Source organism: Chamaea fasciata, unplaced genomic scaffold, assembly GCF_029207755.1.
Source record: "Chamaea fasciata isolate MVZ Bird 193981 ecotype frontalis unplaced genomic scaffold, bChaFas1.0.hap1 SCAF_3, whole genome shotgun sequence".
Taxonomy (NCBI): domain Eukaryota; kingdom Metazoa; phylum Chordata; class Aves; order Passeriformes; family Sylviidae; genus Chamaea; species Chamaea fasciata.
Window position 1 is genome coordinate 28011267 of NW_027094088.1, and position 20441 is coordinate 28031707.

The following is a 20441-nucleotide window of genomic DNA, read 5'->3' on the forward strand; positions in this document are numbered from 1 at the left end:
GGAATCTCCCCTGTGTGACCATTCCAGAGGCACAGGTGACTCCAACAAGCTGATGGGTGACCCGTTTGATTCCCTACCCACACCACTCTCAGCCAGTCAGAGCGGGTATCCGTACCCATTCAACCTCAGGATTCATTCCCCCAGCAGACTCGCAGATGTCACATTCCAGAAAGAGCCACCGGCTCCTGCTGCAGCACTCAGGGTCCGTTCAAATCCCTGGCCTGTGCCACAGCTCCCTGTGCCCTCTGTCATGCAAAGGGTGGCAGTCTCTGGTCCCAGACTCCCACCAGCCAGAGCTCAATCTGCAGCTGGCACTGCAGCTGCACAACCAGCTCCCTGCCCCAAATGGATTCCTCAGCAGCTGCTGGCCTCAGAGACTGCACAGCCTCATCCTGCAAGAAGAGGGGCCTAAAGAAAGCAGCAGAGAGCAGCCCTTCTTACAAGGGCAGGTCCTCAAAGGACAAGGGCAATGGCTTTACAGCGACAGAGGGTAGCTTCGTATGAGATACTGGGAAGAAATTCTTGACTGTCAGGCTGCAGACATACTGGCACGGGTTGCCCAGAGCAGCTGCGGATGCCTGTTTTTCATGTAGGCAAAGTCAGCACAGAAGACACAGACACCAACTTCAGGAATAAATGCAACTTACTGTAATTCAAAACCGCAAAGAATGGGAAAAGGATAAGCTAAGCAATGCATCTAATCGTTACTGTAAAAGACTGCCTACAGTGATGAAGGGAGACACATCACAAGTTACCCTAATCCTTGACCATCATGCAGGTCTGCCCATCAACGGGGGGGGAAGCCAGTGTCAGTCACAGTGAAGGACTGGAGAACCACTGCCAGCAACTGGGAAATCCTGCAGGTGCCTTCCCCTCCAGGCAATGAGGTTTCTGACTGGGCTGCGAGAGAGGCCCATCTTTATGCTGTTGAATAAACAAGCTACCAGAACTTCTAGTGCAGGATCATCTGGTTTTTTTCTCCTCTTGGGATGCTCCCCAGGCCTTGGAGGACTCCAGGAGGAACCAAGGAAGTTGTCTGTGATCCTACATCCCAAAAGAAGGCCAGATGTGGCCTTGTCCAGTTTCTGATTAGCGAAAGGCAAATCCACGTTTTGCCGATGAGCGGATCTCGACAACATTTGGTTGGAAGGTTCACGCAGAGGCCAACCTTTGATCAAGAGCTCTGGTTCCTGCCTCAGTCAGGTCCTGTTGATAAAGACTTTGTACTTCAATGTCCCATCCTCCCTCAAATTGTCCAACGACAGCTTCTGAGCCAGGCTCTGAGCAAACTTCTCCAGTACAAACTATCCATCCCTACCAATGGCAGGAAGTCGGAGCTATGTGATTTCCAAGGTCCCTTCCACCCCAAACCATTCCACGGCCCATGGATTCGGTGTTGCCCCTCCCCCAGTGGGCCCCGGTTGCACAGGCCCCCACAGCGCCCCAAACACGGAACCCAGCCCTCAGTGACATCAGCCCCGGGGCCGGGGCCACCACGGGCAGCGCGGCTGCTGCCGGGCACTGCGGCTGTGGCTGTGCTGCTGCACGGAGCCCTCAGTGCTTGCAGCTGACACGTGCCTCTGGCAGCCATGAATCGGCTCGGCCTCCTCGTCCTGCTGACCGTGGCCGCGCTGGCCCACGGCATACAGTACCCCTGCGGGTAAGTGGCCCCAGGCCCTGGGAGGGAGCCGTGGCAACACTTGGGGCCTTCCCTGGAGGGGACCCGCCTGTCCCCTGTGTCTGGGCCACAGCTTCCTACCCACCATGGGGAAGCCTCCGTTCCTTGGACAGACAAACATCCCATGGGCTTCCCTGGCCTGCTGGGCCTGCAAACGCTTGTGGGGAGGGCACAGGGCTGAGCTTCAGCCTGAGCCACAGCAGGCCACGCAGCAGCATGGAAATGACTTTCTACTTGCAGAGGTTCCTGCGGCCTCCGCGCTCCGCAACCTGACTACTACCCCATGACTTATTCCACCGGCAACGAAGCTTACGACTTCGGCATGACACGCATTGTGGGTGGAGTAGGCGCTCTGGAAGCATCCTGGCCCTGGATCGTCAGCATCCAACATCCCCTTTCACCGAACCTGGGTCATTGGTGTGGAGGGTCCCTCATCACTGCAGATTGGGTCCTCACGGCGGCCCACTGCTTCGACAAGTTTGAGTAAGGCAGACCAGGGAATGGGGACACCCTCGCTACACCAGCAGGTGCCCTGTCAGCAGCCACCACCTGCTACTCCCGTCCCCTTTCCTCTCAGGCAGTCCAGCTGCCACACTGCTCAGGAGAAGCCTGGGCTTGTGCCAAGGCTTCCTAGCGGCCTCCAGCTCGACATTCCCCCAGCCTCATGTGTGTGAGGGCACTCACACCTGCCAGAGCACTGCTCCCTCTCTGCCTTGCCAAGCAGAAGAGAGGCAGCTGCTGGGCTGCTGTGGTACATGGCTCTGCTCCCTCTCAGCCCTCTCTCCATCTTCTTTCCAGTGACATCAGCATGCTGTATGTGGTGCTTGGAGCTACCAAGTTCACTCAGCCGGGCCCTGGGGCCGTAGTTCGCAACGTGAAGCAGGTGGTGGTTCACCCCTACTACAAGCGTGCCGACTTCAGCTACGACATTGCCCTGCTGCAACTGGACGGTTCTGTCCAGTGCAGCGCCTACATCCAGCTGGCCTGTCTGGCTGACCCCGCCCTAGAAGTCTCAAAGCTCAACAACTGCTGGATCGCTGGCTGGGGTTCCACCACTGCAAGATGTGAGTTCCAGCTAAGTGCAGTGGGGAGAGGGTTTGGGCTTCCTCACAGCAGAGTCCAAAGCCAGGCTGAAGGACGTAGCCCGGTGCAGAGATGGGCCTGGCCTGCTCCCCAAAGGCGGGAAGCAGGGACACCGTGCCCTAGCGCCTCTGCGGAGGGAAAGCCGTGCCCAAGGGACAGGGATTCCCCTCAGACGGGGAAGGAGAACTGACATGGGGGTGCTGAGGGCTTATTGCTTTCTCTGCTCACAGCTCAAGGTTCACGTGGTCGCCTGCAGGAGGCCAAGGTCCAGCTCATCAATTCCCAGCTCTGCAACAGCAGTGACTGGTATGCAGGGAAAGTCCACCCCTACAACTTGTGTGCTGGTTACCCACAGGGCGCCATCGACGCCTGCCAGGTATGAATGTGTCACGAGCCTCTCAGCCCCCAGCAGCACCAGCAGCCCTGGCAGCGCTGCCCAAACACAGCCCAGGGTCTGCTTTGCCCCGGCCAGTTCTCCCGGTCACCCTCCCAGCCCCAGCTCCCCCCCAGCTGCTGGGAGGGGGGGGGGGGGGGGGCTTCCTACACACTCCCCATCCACTCCTACTTGCCCAGTGCCCCCCTTGTGCCAGAAAGCCCAGAAAGCCCAGCTAGCGCTCTCGGCAGCGCAGAGATCCGGGTGCCAAACATCCATGCTCTGCACATCCAGGACTCCTGCCTTGTGCAGAGAGGACACAGAGAGCCCTACCCTACAGGACCCCAAGCCATTCACAGCCAAGGCTCTGGAGGCTCCAGCCTCTGAGGAGAGCCTTCCTCTGCCTGGAATACAGTTCTGGCAGGGGCTGTGAGAGAAGAGGAGACAGCCCCGGTGCTGGCAGGGGCCACTCAACACCACCTTAATCCTCTCTGCTCTATTGCAGGGCGACAGTGGTGGTCCTCTCATGTGCAAGGACAACACCGCCGAGTACTGGTGGGTTGTCGGCATAACCAGCTGGGGAGAAGGCTGCGCCAGACCAAAGCAGCCTGGAATCTACATCTCCACTCGGCACTTCTATCACTGGATTGACTACAACATGCGTGCATACCACACCGCTGAAAGTGCTTCCTGAGCAGCAGGACAGGCAGGATCCAGGGCAGGCTGCAGTGCACCACAGCCCTTTCCTGCTGGGGCAATGCCTGCTGATCCAAAGGCAGCCTCAGTGTCAAAACCCTGCTCTGTCCCACCCACATTTCTCTCCGGTGTGCAGGCAAACACTGGAGTTGATCTAATTGTTGAAATAAAGCTAGCTTTGTTCACAGGGAACCATCTTTTCGGTGTAATTCCAATTCCTGGGAAGGGCAACAAGTGCCACCTTCGGCACCTGCAGAATGAGCCTGAGGCACAAAGGGACAGAGTGGCTCCAGAGAGCACCAGTGTGCCTGGTCAGAGAGGAGAGTGCCCTGAGCCACCATGGGCTGGAGGAACCCGGTACACCAAGCCTAGGAAGGGGATAGGACAAAAGCAGACACCTTGGGGACAGTGCTCAAATGCCCGTGGGCTGATGATTTAGGGCCTGGTGTAGGCTTGGGCAAAGAGAACAGACCAGAGACAGTCCCAAGCATGACAAGGGAAGCTCCTGCCTCCTGAGTGGACTGCCAGTGATGGCTTGGGAGGGCTGACCTGAAACAGAGATTGGACAGAGATAAAAAAGGAAGTAGGTATTTCTTGAAAGGCCTCCAGAATCCACCTTGGCCAGGACAGGAGCCTGATCAGGGCTATCCACAAGTTGGACAAATAATGGCCACAAAATGGCTGCCGGGTCACAAGATCTTAAGTTTTTATTAAGTTTTGGTCCATTTGCATATTGGGGTTTAATTGTCCAATTGCAGCTTCGGGTTGTGGGGTCTCATCCTTCTTGTTTTCTCTCTTCAGTCCGCTGTTGTTTATGCTGTTGGCCTGAAAGTTGTCCTTGGTCCTCAGCAGGAAAAGGATTTGTTTGTCTACTTACTCTATGAAAAGAGCCTACTAGCACTTAATGCGAGGCTCAGAACTACACCCCTAAGCAGCACAGAATCTGAAACTAGGAAAGCTAAAGCTTAAGGCCCGTCACCAGTGCCCTAAGGCAGGGCCAGAGTTCACAGGTAGTAAAGGGGGACTGATGTGCTGGGCGGTCACACTTCACAGATACTCAAAGGAAGAGCTGGGCTCATTCTGGGGAGAGGAACCTGGCAGAAACAGTAGGAGAGCACACCGGGAATGCCATGGAAGGCCAAAGTGAGTGGGCCAACAGCAGCTGCAACACCGAGGCTGTTCACAGGCAGGGAGGGCCAAGCCTGGGAGCCATGGGAAAAAGATCCCTGGGCTTGGCTCCAAATTTGGGAGGAGACAAAGGCAGAGACAGGGAGGAGTCAAGGAAGATGAGGTTGCTGTGTAAGTCTGGCAAATGGAGAGAAGGAGCAGTCAAAGATCCAGCTGCACAGACACAAACTGCAGCTTGCCGTGCTTCCTTGTCTGAGTGCTGCACATAAGCACCACAGGATGGGCAAGAACCTTCTTATCTCGACTCACTAATTAACAAATCCTCTACAAACTGTACAAATTTGCCCCAGAATTTATACTCTTTTCAATCAAACCTCAATATTTGGGGCGGTGGGACGGGCAAAGAAAAAAATGACAGCCTAATGCCACGGGGAAGACAGTTGTTGAAGGCAGTTGCTGTCTTTTCCAGGTGAAGGCAAGTGAACACTGACTTTCTAAATATACTGGAATGTTGCGGTGTGAAAATTATTACTTTGCAACTTTACGTAGAATGGTTTGTTCCAGATTACCCCGTGTTCCAACCCCTTTGGTTTTTCCCTAGTTGTGGCTCCTGTCCATCTCCCTGCAACCCTGCCCAGACTCTGGTGGGGGGCTGGGGTGATTGGCAGAGCCTATGACTTCTCCGCCCTGTAGCGTGTATCAGATGCCCTGCGTACTGTCTTTTTGTCCTGGTAACTCCCACCCCCCATGGTATTGGTCCTGGGCTAATCCCTGCCCCTCTCCACACCCCTGGTACTTAAGGTCAAGGAGAGCCCAGAGAAGTCATTTTTCACCTGGCCAGCTGGCAGCAATCAACCTATCTTGTCACCCACGTGAGAGTCTGCCTGTCTTCCACGCCGGAGCCACACTTCTACCTGAGGGCCAGGGCTCACACAGCAAGAAGGAACCGGAGCTGTACCAATTAATGCGTGTTCAGGACCGAGCTAGCCGTTGCAGCTCTGAACGCCCGCATTAATGGAAGGCTTCAAAATGCCTTGGGCTAGGTGTCACTCCGTCTGCTTCTGGATATTCTTCTTGGGTTCCAGGCAAATGGAGTCCTGTCTCACGGCATGTGGCATTCTTCCCTTTGTATTAATCAAGGTGGGCTGTGCTGAGAGCAATCATCCCACATCTGTACTTGCCCCTGCCAGCCTGGCATAAGCTTCTTCAAATATTTACTGAAGTAAATTTCAGGGGCTGCCCGCTCACTAAAGACACTGAGTCCAAGAGTGTCACTCAGGGTTGGGGATGGTCATTACCCTGCCCAGAGGGGAGACAAGCTTCGAGCTGCCCCATCATCCTGGCACAACCTTAGTGTGCAAAATTCTGCTGCCCATTAAGAAGTTCTCCCAGTTCTCTACAACTTTGGCCACAGACACGTCCTCACCTAAAACAGGGATATTTCCCACCACGTCAAACACCTTGGTGCATGTGAAGCCCTCTTCTGCGTGCCAAGAAGGGATTTCCACCCCCTTCTGTGTGTGCTCTGGCACCCATTGTGCGGCATGAGGGACACAAGGTTCTCCCTGTGCCTGTGTGCAAAAGCCTTCAAGCAGAGACTCGAGCCCCTCTACCTCACAACTTACGGGGGCCTCCACAACTCCTCTGTGGCCACCTCACACCGCTCGTGCTGCGCACACCTTCTCCACCCACTACCCACGACTTCACCGAATCTGCGGCAAATGCCACAGCAATAGAGAGGCTCAATTCCACGCTTATAATTTACACAGACTCTGCACATGGAATTATAACACTCCTCCCGTGGCTCCTTCCTGCTCTAAAGGTCCCAGGTGAACTCACCAGTAGCTGCTCTTCAGGACGGAGGCTCCAGCAGTACTGTCCTTAGGTCCCATCTGGGCTGCCAAAATGCTGAGGAATCTCCCCTGTGTGACCATTCCAGAGGCACAGGTGACTCCAACAAGCTGATGGGTGACCCGTTTGATTCCCTACCCACACCACTCTCAGCCAGTCAGAGCGGGTATCCGTACCCATTCAACCTCAGGATTCATTCCCCCAGCAGACTCGCAGATGTCACATTCCAGAAAGAGCCACCGGCTCCTGCTGCAGCACTCAGGGTCCGTTCAAATCCCTGGCCTGTGCCACAGCTCCCTGTGCCCTCTGTCATGCAAAGGGTGGCAGTCTCTGGTCCCAGACTCCCACCAGCCAGAGCTCAATCTGCAGCTGGCACTGCAGCTGCACAACCAGCTCCCTGCCCCAAATGGATTCCTCAGCAGCTGCTGGCCTCAGAGACTGCACAGCCTCATCCTGCAAGAAGAGGGGCCTAAAGAAAGCAGCAGAGAGCAGCCCTTCTTACAAGGGCAGGTCCTCAAAGGACAAGGGCAATGGCTTTACAGCGACAGAGGGTAGCTTCGTATGAGATACTGGGAAGAAATTCTTGACTGTCAGGCTGCAGACATACTGGCACGGGTTGCCCAGAGCAGCTGCGGATGCCTGTTTTTCATGTAGGCAAAGTCAGCACAGAAGACACAGACACCAACTTCAGGAATAAATGCAACTTACTGTAATTCAAAACCGCAAAGAATGGGAAAAGGATAAGCTAAGCAATGCATCTAATCGTTACTGTAAAAGACTGCCTACAGTGATGAAGGGAGACACATCACAAGTTACCCTAATCCTTGACCATCATGCAGGTCTGCCCATCAACGGGGGGGGAAGCCAGTGTCAGTCACAGTGAAGGACTGGAGAACCACTGCCAGCAACTGGGAAATCCTGCAGGTGCCTTCCCCTCCAGGCAATGAGGTTTCTGACTGGGCTGCGAGAGAGGCCCATCTTTATGCTGTTGAATAAACAAGCTACCAGAACTTCTAGTGCAGGATCATCTGGTTTTTTTCTCCTCTTGGGATGCTCCCCAGGCCTTGGAGGACTCCAGGAGGAACCAAGGAAGTTGTCTGTGATCCTACATCCCAAAAGAAGGCCAGATGTGGCCTTGTCCAGTTTCTGATTAGCGAAAGGCAAATCCACGTTTTGCCGATGAGCGGATCTCGACAACATTTGGTTGGAAGGTTCACGCAGAGGCCAACCTTTGATCAAGAGCTCTGGTTCCTGCCTCAGTCAGGTCCTGTTGATAAAGACTTTGTACTTCAATGTCCCATCCTCCCTCAAATTGTCCAACGACAGCTTCTGAGCCAGGCTCTGAGCAAACTTCTCCAGTACAAACTATCCATCCCTACCAATGGCAGGAAGTCGGAGCTATGTGATTTCCAAGGTCCCTTCCACCCCAAACCATTCCACGGCCCATGGATTCGGTGTTGCCCCTCCCCCAGTGGGCCCCGGTTGCACAGGCCCCCACAGCGCCCCAAACACGGAACCCAGCCCTCAGTGACATCAGCCCCGGGGCCGGGGCCACCACGGGCAGCGCGGCTGCTGCCGGGCACTGCGGCTGTGGCTGTGCTGCTGCACGGAGCCCTCAGTGCTTGCAGCTGACACGTGCCTCTGGCAGCCATGAATCGGCTCGGCCTCCTCGTCCTGCTGACCGTGGCCGCGCTGGCCCACGGCATACAGTACCCCTGCGGGTAAGTGGCCCCAGGCCCTGGGAGGGAGCCGTGGCAACACTTGGGGCCTTCCCTGGAGGGGACCCGCCTGTCCCCTGTGTCTGGGCCACAGCTTCCTACCCACCATGGGGAAGCCTCCGTTCCTTGGACAGACAAACATCCCATGGGCTTCCCTGGCCTGCTGGGCCTGCAAACGCTTGTGGGGAGGGCACAGGGCTGAGCTTCAGCCTGAGCCACAGCAGGCCACGCAGCAGCATGGAAATGACTTTCTACTTGCAGAGGTTCCTGCGGCCTCCGCGCTCCGCAACCTGACTACTACCCCATGACTTATTCCACCGGCAACGAAGCTTACGACTTCGGCATGACACGCATTGTGGGTGGAGTAGGCGCTCTGGAAGCATCCTGGCCCTGGATCGTCAGCATCCAACATCCCCTTTCACCGAACCTGGGTCATTGGTGTGGAGGGTCCCTCATCACTGCAGATTGGGTCCTCACGGCGGCCCACTGCTTCGACAAGTTTGAGTAAGGCAGACCAGGGAATGGGGACACCCTCGCTACACCAGCAGGTGCCCTGTCAGCAGCCACCACCTGCTACTCCCGTCCCCTTTCCTCTCAGGCAGTCCAGCTGCCACACTGCTCAGGAGAAGCCTGGGCTTGTGCCAAGGCTTCCTAGCGGCCTCCAGCTCGACATTCCCCCAGCCTCATGTGTGTGAGGGCACTCACACCTGCCAGAGCACTGCTCCCTCTCTGCCTTGCCAAGCAGAAGAGAGGCAGCTGCTGGGCTGCTGTGGTACATGGCTCTGCTCCCTCTCAGCCCTCTCTCCATCTTCTTTCCAGTGACATCAGCATGCTGTATGTGGTGCTTGGAGCTACCAAGTTCACTCAGCCGGGCCCTGGGGCCGTAGTTCGCAACGTGAAGCAGGTGGTGGTTCACCCCTACTACAAGCGTGCCGACTTCAGCTACGACATTGCCCTGCTGCAACTGGACGGTTCTGTCCAGTGCAGCGCCTACATCCAGCTGGCCTGTCTGGCTGACCCCGCCCTAGAAGTCTCAAAGCTCAACAACTGCTGGATCGCTGGCTGGGGTTCCACCACTGCAAGATGTGAGTTCCAGCTAAGTGCAGTGGGGAGAGGGTTTGGGCTTCCTCACAGCAGAGTCCAAAGCCAGGCTGAAGGACGTAGCCCGGTGCAGAGATGGGCCTGGCCTGCTCCCCAAAGGCGGGAAGCAGGGACACCGTGCCCTAGCGCCTCTGCGGAGGGAAAGCCGTGCCCAAGGGACAGGGATTCCCCTCAGACGGGGAAGGAGAACTGACATGGGGGTGCTGAGGGCTTATTGCTTTCTCTGCTCACAGCTCAAGGTTCACGTGGTCGCCTGCAGGAGGCCAAGGTCCAGCTCATCAATTCCCAGCTCTGCAACAGCAGTGACTGGTATGCAGGGAAAGTCCACCCCTACAACTTGTGTGCTGGTTACCCACAGGGCGCCATCGACGCCTGCCAGGTATGAATGTGTCACGAGCCTCTCAGCCCCCAGCAGCACCAGCAGCCCTGGCAGCGCTGCCCAAACACAGCCCAGGGTCTGCTTTGCCCCGGCCAGTTCTCCCGGTCACCCTCCCAGCCCCAGCTCCCCCCCAGCTGCTGGGAGGGGGGGGGGGGGGGGGCTTCCTACACACTCCCCATCCACTCCTACTTGCCCAGTGCCCCCCTTGTGCCAGAAAGCCCAGAAAGCCCAGCTAGCGCTCTCGGCAGCGCAGAGATCCGGGTGCCAAACATCCATGCTCTGCACATCCAGGACTCCTGCCTTGTGCAGAGAGGACACAGAGAGCCCTACCCTACAGGACCCCAAGCCATTCACAGCCAAGGCTCTGGAGGCTCCAGCCTCTGAGGAGAGCCTTCCTCTGCCTGGAATACAGTTCTGGCAGGGGCTGTGAGAGAAGAGGAGACAGCCCCGGTGCTGGCAGGGGCCACTCAACACCACCTTAATCCTCTCTGCTCTATTGCAGGGCGACAGTGGTGGTCCTCTCATGTGCAAGGACAACACCGCCGAGTACTGGTGGGTTGTCGGCATAACCAGCTGGGGAGAAGGCTGCGCCAGACCAAAGCAGCCTGGAATCTACATCTCCACTCGGCACTTCTATCACTGGATTGACTACAACATGCGTGCATACCACACCGCTGAAAGTGCTTCCTGAGCAGCAGGACAGGCAGGATCCAGGGCAGGCTGCAGTGCACCACAGCCCTTTCCTGCTGGGGCAATGCCTGCTGATCCAAAGGCAGCCTCAGTGTCAAAACCCTGCTCTGTCCCACCCACATTTCTCTCCGGTGTGCAGGCAAACACTGGAGTTGATCTAATTGTTGAAATAAAGCTAGCTTTGTTCACAGGGAACCATCTTTTCGGTGTAATTCCAATTCCTGGGAAGGGCAACAAGTGCCACCTTCGGCACCTGCAGAATGAGCCTGAGGCACAAAGGGACAGAGTGGCTCCAGAGAGCACCAGTGTGCCTGGTCAGAGAGGAGAGTGCCCTGAGCCACCATGGGCTGGAGGAACCCGGTACACCAAGCCTAGGAAGGGGATAGGACAAAAGCAGACACCTTGGGGACAGTGCTCAAATGCCCGTGGGCTGATGATTTAGGGCCTGGTGTAGGCTTGGGCAAAGAGAACAGACCAGAGACAGTCCCAAGCATGACAAGGGAAGCTCCTGCCTCCTGAGTGGACTGCCAGTGATGGCTTGGGAGGGCTGACCTGAAACAGAGATTGGACAGAGATAAAAAAGGAAGTAGGTATTTTTTGAAAGGCCTCCAGAATCCACCTTGGCCAGGACAGGAGCCTGATCAGGGCTATCCACAAGTTGGACAAATAATGGCCACAAAATGGCTGCCGGGTCACAAGATCTTAAGTTTTTATTAAGTTTTGGTCCATTTGCATATTGGGGTTTAATTGTCCAATTGCAGCTTCGGGTTGTGGGGTCTCATCCTTCTTGTTTTCTCTCTTCAGTCCGCTGTTGTTTATGCTGTTGGCCTGAAAGTTGTCCTTGGTCCTCAGCAGGAAAAGGATTTGTTTGTCTACTTACTCTATGAAAAGAGCCTACTAGCACTTAATGCGAGGCTCAGAACTACACCCCTAAGCAGCACAGAATCTGAAACTAGGAAAGCTAAAGCTTAAGGCCCGTCACCAGTGCCCTAAGGCAGGGCCAGAGTTCACAGGTAGTAAAGGGGGACTGATGTGCTGGGCGGTCACACTTCACAGATACTCAAAGGAAGAGCTGGGCTCATTCTGGGGAGAGGAACCTGGCAGAAACAGTAGGAGAGCACACCGGGAATGCCATGGAAGGCCAAAGTGAGTGGGCCAACAGCAGCTGCAACACCGAGGCTGTTCACAGGCAGGGAGGGCCAAGCCTGGGAGCCATGGGAAAAAGATCCCTGGGCTTGGCTCCAAATTTGGGAGGAGACAAAGGCAGAGACAGGGAGGAGTCAAGGAAGATGAGGTTGCTGTGTAAGTCTGGCAAATGGAGAGAAGGAGCAGTCAAAGATCCAGCTGCACAGACACAAACTGCAGCTTGCCGTGCTTCCTTGTCTGAGTGCTGCACATAAGCACCACAGGATGGGCAAGAACCTTCTTATCTCGACTCACTAATTAACAAATCCTCTACAAACTGTACAAATTTGCCCCAGAATTTATACTCTTTTCAATCAAACCTCAATATTTGGGGCGGTGGGACGGGCAAAGAAAAAAATGACAGCCTAATGCCACGGGGAAGACAGTTGTTGAAGGCAGTTGCTGTCTTTTCCAGGTGAAGGCAAGTGAACACTGACTTTCTAAATATACTGGAATGTTGCGGTGTGAAAATTATTACTTTGCAACTTTACGTAGAATGGTTTGTTCCAGATTACCCCGTGTTCCAACCCCTTTGGTTTTTCCCTAGTTGTGGCTCCTGTCCATCTCCCTGCAACCCTGCCCAGACTCTGGTGGGGGGCTGGGGTGATTGGCAGAGCCTATGACTTCTCCGCCCTGTAGCGTGTATCAGATGCCCTGCTTACTGTCTTTTTGTCCTGGTAACTCCCACCCCCCATGGTATTGGTCCTGGGCTAATCCCTGCCCCTCTCCACACCCCTGGTACTTAAGGTCAAGGAGAGCCCAGAGAAGTCATTTTTCACCTGGCCAGCTGGCAGCAATCAACCTATCTTGTCACCCACGTGAGAGTCTGCCTGTCTTCCACGCCGGAGCCACACTTCTACCTGAGGGCCAGGGCTCACACAGCAAGAAGGAACCGGAGCTGTACCAATTAATGCGTGTTCAGGACCGAGCTAGCCGTTGCAGCTCTGAACGCCCGCATTAATGGAAGGCTTCAAAATGCCTTGGGCTAGGTGTCACTCCGTCTGCTTCTGGATATTCTTCTTGGGTTCCAGGCAAATGGAGTCCTGTCTCACGGCATGTGGCATTCTTCCCTTTGTATTAATCAAGGTGGGCTGTGCTGAGAGCAATCATCCCACATCTGTACTTGCCCCTGCCAGCCTGGCATAAGCTTCTTCAAATATTTACTGAAGTAAATTTCAGGGGCTGCCCGCTCACTAAAGACACTGAGTCCAAGAGTGTCACTCAGGGTTGGGGATGGTCATTACCCTGCCCAGAGGGGAGACAAGCTTCGAGCTGCCCCATCATCCTGGCACAACCTTAGTGTGCAAAATTCTGCTGCCCATTAAGAAGTTCTCCCAGTTCTCTACAACTTTGGCCACAGACACGTCCTCACCTAAAACAGGGATATTTCCCACCACGTCAAACACCTTGGTGCATGTGAAGCCCTCTTCTGCGTGCCAAGAAGGGATTTCCACCCCCTTCTGTGTGTGCTCTGGCACCCATTGTGCGGCATGAGGGACACAAGGTTCTCCCTGTGCCTGTGTGCAAAAGCCTTCAAGCAGAGACTCGAGCCCCTCTACCTCACAACTTACGGGGGCCTCCACAACTCCTCTGTGGCCACCTCACACCGCTCGTGCTGCGCACACCTTCTCCACCCACTACCCACGACTTCACCGAATCTGCGGCAAATGCCACAGCAATAGAGAGGCTCAATTCCACGCTTATAATTTACACAGACTCTGCACATGGAATTATAACACTCCTCCCGTGGCTCCTTCCTGCTCTAAAGGTCCCAGGTGAACTCACCAGTAGCTGCTCTTCAGGACGGAGGCTCCAGCAGTACTGTCCTTAGGTCCCATCTGGGCTGCCAAAATGCTGAGGAATCTCCCCTGTGTGACCATTCCAGAGGCACAGGTGACTCCAACAAGCTGATGGGTGACCCGTTTGGTTCCCTACCCACACCACTCTCAGCCAGTCAGAGCGGGTATCCGTACCCATTCAACCTCAGGATTCATTCCCCCAGCAGACTCGCAGATGTCACATTCCAGAAAGAGCCACCGGCTCCTGCTGCAGCACTCAGGGTCCGTTCAAATCCCTGGCCTGTGCCACAGCTCCCTGTGCCCTCTGTCATGCAAAGGGTGGCAGTCTCTGGTCCCAGACTCCCACCAGCCAGAGCTCAATCTGCAGCTGGCACTGCAGCTGCACAACCAGCTCCCTGCCCCAAATGGATTCCTCAGCAGCTGCTGGCCTCAGAGACTGCACAGCCTCATCCTGCAAGAAGAGGGGCCTAAAGAAAGCAGCAGAGAGCAGCCCTTCTTACAAGGGCAGGTCCTCAAAGGACAAGGGCAATGGCTTTACAGTGACAGAGGGTAGCTTCGTATGAGATACTGGGAAGAAATTCTTGACTGTCAGGCTGCAGACATACTGGCACGGGTTGCCCAGAGCAGCTGCGGATGCCTGTTTTTCATGTAGGCAAAGTCAGCACAGAAGACACAGACACCAACTTCAGGAATAAATGCAACTTACTGTAATTCAAAACCGCAAAGAATGGGAAAAGGATAAGCTAAGCAATGCATCTAATCGTTACTGTAAAAGACTGCCTACAGTGATGAAGGGAGACACATCACAAGTTACCCTAATCCTTGACCATCATGCAGGTCTGCCCATCAACGGGGGGGGAAGCCAGTGTCAGTCACAGTGAAGGACTGGAGAACCACTGCCAGCAACTGGGAAATCCTGCAGGTGCCTTCCCCTCCAGGCAATGAGGTTTCTGACTGGGCTGCGAGAGAGGCCCATCTTTATGCTGTTGAATAAACAAGCTACCAGAACTTCTAGTGCAGGATCATCTGGTTTTTTTCTCCTCTTGGGATGCTCCCCAGGCCTTGGAGGACTCCAGGAGGAACCAAGGAAGTTGTCTGTGATCCTACATCCCAAAAGAAGGCCAGATGTGGCCTTGTCCAGTTTCTGATTAGCGAAAGGCAAATCCACGTTTTGCCGATGAGCGGATCTCGACAACATTTGGTTGGAAGGTTCACGCAGAGGCCAACCTTTGATCAAGAGCTCTGGTTCCTGCCTCAGTCAGGTCCTGTTGATAAAGACTTTGTACTTCAATGTCCCATCCTCCCTCAAATTGTCCAACGACAGCTTCTGAGCCAGGCTCTGAGCAAACTTCTCCAGTACAAACTATCCATCCCTACCAATGGCAGGAAGTCGGAGCTATGTGATTTCCAAGGTCCCTTCCACCCCAAACCATTCCACGGCCCATGGATTCGGTGTTGCCCCTCCCCCAGTGGGCCCCGGTTGCACAGGCCCCCACAGCGCCCCAAACACGGAACCCAGCCCTCAGTGACATCAGCCCCGGGGCCGGGGCCACCACGGGCAGCGCGGCTGCTGCCGGGCACTGCGGCTGTGGCTGTGCTGCTGCACGGAGCCCTCAGTGCTTGCAGCTGACACGTGCCTCTGGCAGCCATGAATCGGCTCGGCCTCCTCGTCCTGCTGACCGTGGCCGCGCTGGCCCACGGCATACAGTACCCCTGCGGGTAAGTGGCCCCAGGCCCTGGGAGGGAGCCGTGGCAACACTTGGGGCCTTCCCTGGAGGGGACCCGCCTGTCCCCCGTGGCTGGGCCACAGCTTCCTACCCACCATGGGGAAGCCTCCGTTCCTTGGACAGACAAACATCCCATGGGCTTCCCTGGCCTGCTGGGCCTGCAAACGCTTGTGGGGAGGGCACAGGGCTGAGCTTCAGCCTGAGCCACAGCAGGCCACGCAGCAGCATGGAAATGACTTTCTGCTTGCAGAGGTTCCTGCGGCCTCCGCGCTCCGCAACCTGACTACTACCCCATGACTTATTCCACCGGCAACGAAGCTTACGACTTCGGCATGACACGCATTGTGGGTGGAGTAGGCGCTCTGGAAGCATCCTGGCCCTGGATCGTCAGCATCCAACATCCCCTTTCACCGAACCTGGGTCATTGGTGTGGAGGGTCCCTCATCACTGCAGATTGGGTCCTCACGGCGGCCCACTGCTTCGACAAGTTTGAGTAAGGCAGACCAGGGAATGGGGACACCCTCGCTACACCAGCAGGTGCCCTGTCAGCAGCCACCACCTGCTACTCCCGTCCCCTTTCCTCTCAGGCAGTCCAGCTGCCACACTGCTCAGGAGAAGCCTGGGCTTGTGCCAAGGCTTCCTAGCGGCCTCCAGCTCGACATTCCCCCAGCCTCATGTGTGTGAGGGCACTCACACCTGCCAGAGCACTGCTCCCTCTCTGCCTTGCCAAGCAGAAGAGAGGCAGCTGCTGGGCTGCTGTGGTACATGGCTCTGCTCCCTCTCAGCCCTCTCTCCATCTTCTTTCCAGTGACATCAGCATGCTGTATGTGGTGCTTGGAGCTACCAAGTTCACTCAGCCGGGCCCTGGGGCCGTAGTTCGCAACGTGAAGCAGGTGGTGGTTCACCCCTACTACAAGCGTGCCGACTTCAGCTACGACATTGCCCTGCTGCAACTGGACGGTTCTGTCCAGTGCAGCGCCTACATCCAGCTGGCCTGTCTGGCTGACCCCGCCCTAGAAGTCTCAAAGCTCAACAACTGCTGGATCGCTGGCTGGGGTTCCACCACTGCAAGATGTGAGTTCCAGCTAAGTGCAGTGGGGAGAGGGTTTGGGCTTCCTCACAGCAGAGTCCAAAGCCAGGCTGAAGGACGTAGCCCGGTGCAGAGATGGGCCTGGCCTGCTCCCCAAAGGCGGGAAGCAGGGACACCGTGCCCTAGCGCCTCTGCGGAGGGAAAGCCGTGCCCAAGGGACAGGGATTCCCCTCAGACGGGGAAGGAGAACTGACATGGGGGTGCTGAGGGCTTATTGCTTTCTCTGCTCACAGCTCAAGGTTCACGTGGTCGCCTGCAGGAGGCCAAGGTCCAGCTCATCAATTCCCAGCTCTGCAACAGCAGTGACTGGTATGCAGGGAAAGTCCACCCCTACAACTTGTGTGCTGGTTACCCACAGGGCGCCATCGACGCCTGCCAGGTATGAATGTGTCACGAGCCTCTCAGCCCCCAGCAGCACCAGCAGCCCTGGCAGCGCTGCCCAAACACAGCCCAGGGTCTGCTTTGCCCCGGCCAGTTCTCCCGGTCACCCTCCCAGCCCCAGCTCCCCCCCAGCTGCTGGGGGGGGGGGGGGGGGGCTTCCTACACACTCCCCATCCACTCCTACTTGCCCAGTGCCCCCCTTGTGCCAGAAAGCCCAGAAAGCCCAGCTAGCGCTCTCGGCAGCGCAGAGATCCGGGTGCCAAACATCCATGCTCTGCACATCCAGGACTCCTGCCTTGTGCAGAGAGGACACAGAGAGCCCTACCCTACAGGACCCCAAGCCATTCACAGCCAAGGCTCTGGAGGCTCCAGCCTCTGAGGAGAGCCTTCCTCTGCCTGGAATACAGTTCTGGCAGGGGCTGTGAGAGAAGAGGAGACAGCCCCGGTGCTGGCAGGGGCCACTCAACACCACCTTAATCCTCTCTGCTCTATTGCAGGGCGACAGTGGTGGTCCTCTCATGTGCAAGGACAACACCGCCGAGTACTGGTGGGTTGTCGGCATAACCAGCTGGGGAGAAGGCTGCGCCAGACCAAAGCAGCCTGGAATCTACATCTCCACTCGGCACTTCTATCACTGGATTGACTACAACATGCGTGCATACCACACCGCTGAAAGTGCTTCCTGAGCAGCAGGACAGGCAGGATCCAGGGCAGGCTGCAGTGCACCACAGCCCTTTCCTGCTGGGGCAATGCCTGCTGATCCAAAGGCAGCCTCAGTGTCAAAACCCTGCTCTGTCCCACCCACATTTCTCTCCGGTGTGCAGGCAAACACTGGAGTTGATCTAATTGTTGAAATAAAGCTAGCTTTGTTCACAGGGAACCATCTTTTCGGTGTAATTCCAATTCCTGGGAAGGGCAACAAGTGCCACCTTCGGCACCTGCAGAATGAGCCTGAGGCACAAAGGGACAGAGTGGCTCCAGAGAGCACCAGTGTGCCTGGTCAGAGAGGAGAGTGCCCTGAGCCACCATGGGCTGGAGGAACCCGGTACACCAAGCCTAGGAAGGGGATAGGACAAAAGCAGACACCTTGGGGACAGTGCTCAAATGCCCGTGGGCTGATGATTTAGGGCCTGGTGTAGGCTTGGGCAAAGAGAACAGACCAGAGACAGTCCCAAGCATGACAAGGGAAGCTCCTGCCTCCTGAGTGGACTGCCAGTGATGGCTTGGGAGGGCTGACCTGAAACAGAGATTGGACAGAGATAAAAAAGGAAGTAGGTATTTCTTGAAAGGCCTCCAGAATCCACCTTGGCCAGGACAGGAGCCTGATCAGGGCTATCCACAAGTTGGACAAATAATGGCCACAAAATGGCTGCCGGGTCACAAGATCTTAAGTTTTTATTAAGTTTTGGTCCATTTGCATATTGGGGTTTAATTGTCCAATTGCAGCTTCGGGTTGTGGGGTCTCATCCTTCTTGTTTTCTCTCTTCAGTCCGCTGTTGTTTATGCTGTTGGCCTGAAAGTTGTCCTTGGTCCTCAGCAGGAAAAGGATTTGTTTGTCTACTTACTCTATGAAAAGAGCCTACTAGCACTTAATGCGAGGCTCAGAACTACACCCCTAAGCAGCACAGAATCTGAAACTAGGAAAGCTAAAGCTTAAGGCCCGTCACCAGTGCCCTAAGGCAGAGCCAGAGTTCACAGGTAGTAAAGGGGGACTGATGTGCTGGGCGGTCACACTTCACAGATACTCAAAGGAAGAGCTGGGCTCATTCTGGGGAGAGGAACCTGGCAGAAACAGTAGGAGAGCACACCGGGAATGCCATGGAAGGCCAAAGTGAGTGGGCCAACAGCAGCTGCAACACCGAGGCTGTTCACAGGCAGGGAGGGCCAAGCCTGGGAGCCATGGGGAAAAGATCCCTGGGCTTGGCTCCAAATTTGGGAGGAGACAAAGGCAGAGACAGGGAGGAGTCAAGGAAGATGAGGTTGCTGTGTAAGTCTGGCAAACGGAGAGAAGGAGCAGTCAAAGATCCAGCTGCACAGACACAAACTGCAGCTTGCCGTGCCTCCTTGTCTGAGTGCTGCACATAAGCACCACAGGATGGGCAAGAACCTTCTTATCTCGACTCACTAATTAACAAATCCTCTACAAACTGTACAAATTTGCCCCAGAATTTATACTCTTTTCAATCAAACCTCAATATTTGGGGCGGTGGGACGGGCAAAGAAAAAAATGACAGCCTAATGCCACGGGGAAGACAGTTGTTGAAGGCAGTTGCTGTCTTTTCCAGGTGAAGGCAAGTGAACACTGACTTTCTAAATATACTGGAATGTTGCGGTGTGAAAATTATGACTTTGCAACTTTACGTAGAATGGTTTGTTCCAGATTACCCCGTGTTCCAACCCCTTTGGTTTTTCCCTAGTTGTGGCTCCTGTCCATCTCCCTGCAACCCTGCCCAGACTCTGGTGGGGGGCTGGGGTGATTGGCAGAGCCTATGACTTCTCCGCCCTGTAGCGTGTATCAGATGCCCTGCGTACTGTCTTTTTGTCCTGGTAACTCCCACCCCCCATGGTATTGGTCCTGGGCTAATCCCTGCCCCTCTCCACACCCCTGGTACTTAAGGTCAAGGAGAGCCCAGAGAAGTCATTTTTCACCTGGCCAGCTGGCAGCAATCAACCTATCTTGTCACCCACGTGAGAGTCTGCCTGTCTTCCACGCCGGAGCCACACTTCTACCTGAGGGCCAGGGCTCACACAGCAAGAAGGAACCGGAGCTGTACCAATTAATGCGTGTTCAGGACCGAGCTAGCCGTTGCAGCTCTGAACGCCCGCATTAATGGAAGGCTTCAAAATGCCTTGGGCTAGGTGTCACTCCGTCTGCTTCTGGATATTCTTCTTGGGTTCCAGGCAAATGGAGTCCTGTCTCACGGCATGTGGCATTCTTCCCTTTGTATTAATCAAGGTGGGCTGTGCTGAGAGCAATCATCCCACATCTGTACTTGCCCCTGCCAGCCTGGCATAAGCTTCTTCAAATATTTACTGAAGTAAATTTCAGGGGCTGCCCGCTCACTAAAGACACTGAGTCCAAGAGTGTCACTCAGGGTTGGGGATGGTCATTACCCTGCCCAGAGGGGAGACAAGCTTCGAGCTGCCCCATCATCCTGGCACAACCTTAGTGTGCAAAATTCTGCTGCCCATTAAGAAGTTCTCCCAGTTCTCTACAACTTTGGCCACAGACACGTCCTCACCTAAAACAGGGATATTTCCCACCACGTCAAACACCTTGGTGCATGTGAAGCCCTCTTCTGCGTGCCAAGAAGGGATTTCCACCCCCTTCTGTGTGTGCTCTGGCACCCATTGTGCGGCATGAGGGACACAAGGTTCTCCCTGTGCCTGTGTGCAAAAGCCTTCAAGCAGAGACTCGAGCCCCTCTACCTCACAACTTACGGGGGCCTCCACAACTCCTCTGTGGCCACCTCACACCGCTCGTGCTGCGCACACCTTCTCCACCCACTACCCACGACTTCACCGAATCTGCGGCAAATGCCACAGCAATAGAGAGGCTCAA

The 20441-nt window shown here is 55.6% G+C and overlaps 2 protein-coding genes and 1 pseudogene across 2 annotated transcripts; all 3 read left to right on the plus strand.

Annotated features, from left to right (window-relative positions):
• The first annotated feature begins 1589 nt into the window (after positions 1 to 1589).
• LOC136287485 (acrosin-like) lies at positions 1590 to 3828 on the plus strand. Its single transcript, XM_066180277.1, has 5 exons — positions 1590 to 1660; positions 1919 to 2161; positions 2477 to 2742; positions 2992 to 3137; positions 3640 to 3828. Exons 1-5 carry the CDS (start codon positions 1590 to 1592, stop codon positions 3826 to 3828), a joined length of 915 nt encoding a protein of 304 aa, XP_066036374.1.
• A 4631-nt stretch (positions 3829 to 8459) lies between these two features.
• LOC136287486 (acrosin-like) lies at positions 8460 to 10698 on the plus strand. The gene is made up of 5 exons (XM_066180278.1): positions 8460 to 8530; positions 8789 to 9031; positions 9347 to 9612; positions 9862 to 10007; positions 10510 to 10698. The coding sequence occupies exons 1-5, from the start codon at positions 8460 to 8462 to the stop codon at positions 10696 to 10698; spliced, it is 915 nt and encodes a 304-aa protein (XP_066036375.1).
• A 1132-nt stretch (positions 10699 to 11830) lies between these two features.
• LOC136287487 (acrosin-like) lies at positions 11831 to 17565 on the plus strand (annotated as a pseudogene).
• Positions 17566 to 20441: the final 2876 nt, after the last annotated feature.

Excerpts from the sequence above, each read along its gene's own strand:
- LOC136287485 (XM_066180277.1), top strand. The coding sequence starts at position 1,590 with ATGAATCGGCTCGGCCTCCTCGTCCTGCTGACCGTGGCCGCGCTGGCC. Across the intron at positions 2,162-2,476 it reads CACTGCTTCGACAAGTTTGA|TGACATCAGCATGCTGTATG; the intron begins GTAAGGCAGACC and ends TCTTCTTTCCAG. Across the intron at positions 3,138-3,639 it reads GCGCCATCGACGCCTGCCAG|GGCGACAGTGGTGGTCCTCT; the intron begins GTATGAATGTGT and ends GCTCTATTGCAG.
- LOC136287486 (XM_066180278.1), top strand. The coding sequence starts at position 8,460 with ATGAATCGGCTCGGCCTCCTCGTCCTGCTGACCGTGGCCGCGCTGGCC. Across the intron at positions 9,613-9,861 it reads GGGTTCCACCACTGCAAGAT|CTCAAGGTTCACGTGGTCGC; the intron begins GTGAGTTCCAGC and ends CTCTGCTCACAG. Across the intron at positions 10,008-10,509 it reads GCGCCATCGACGCCTGCCAG|GGCGACAGTGGTGGTCCTCT; the intron begins GTATGAATGTGT and ends GCTCTATTGCAG.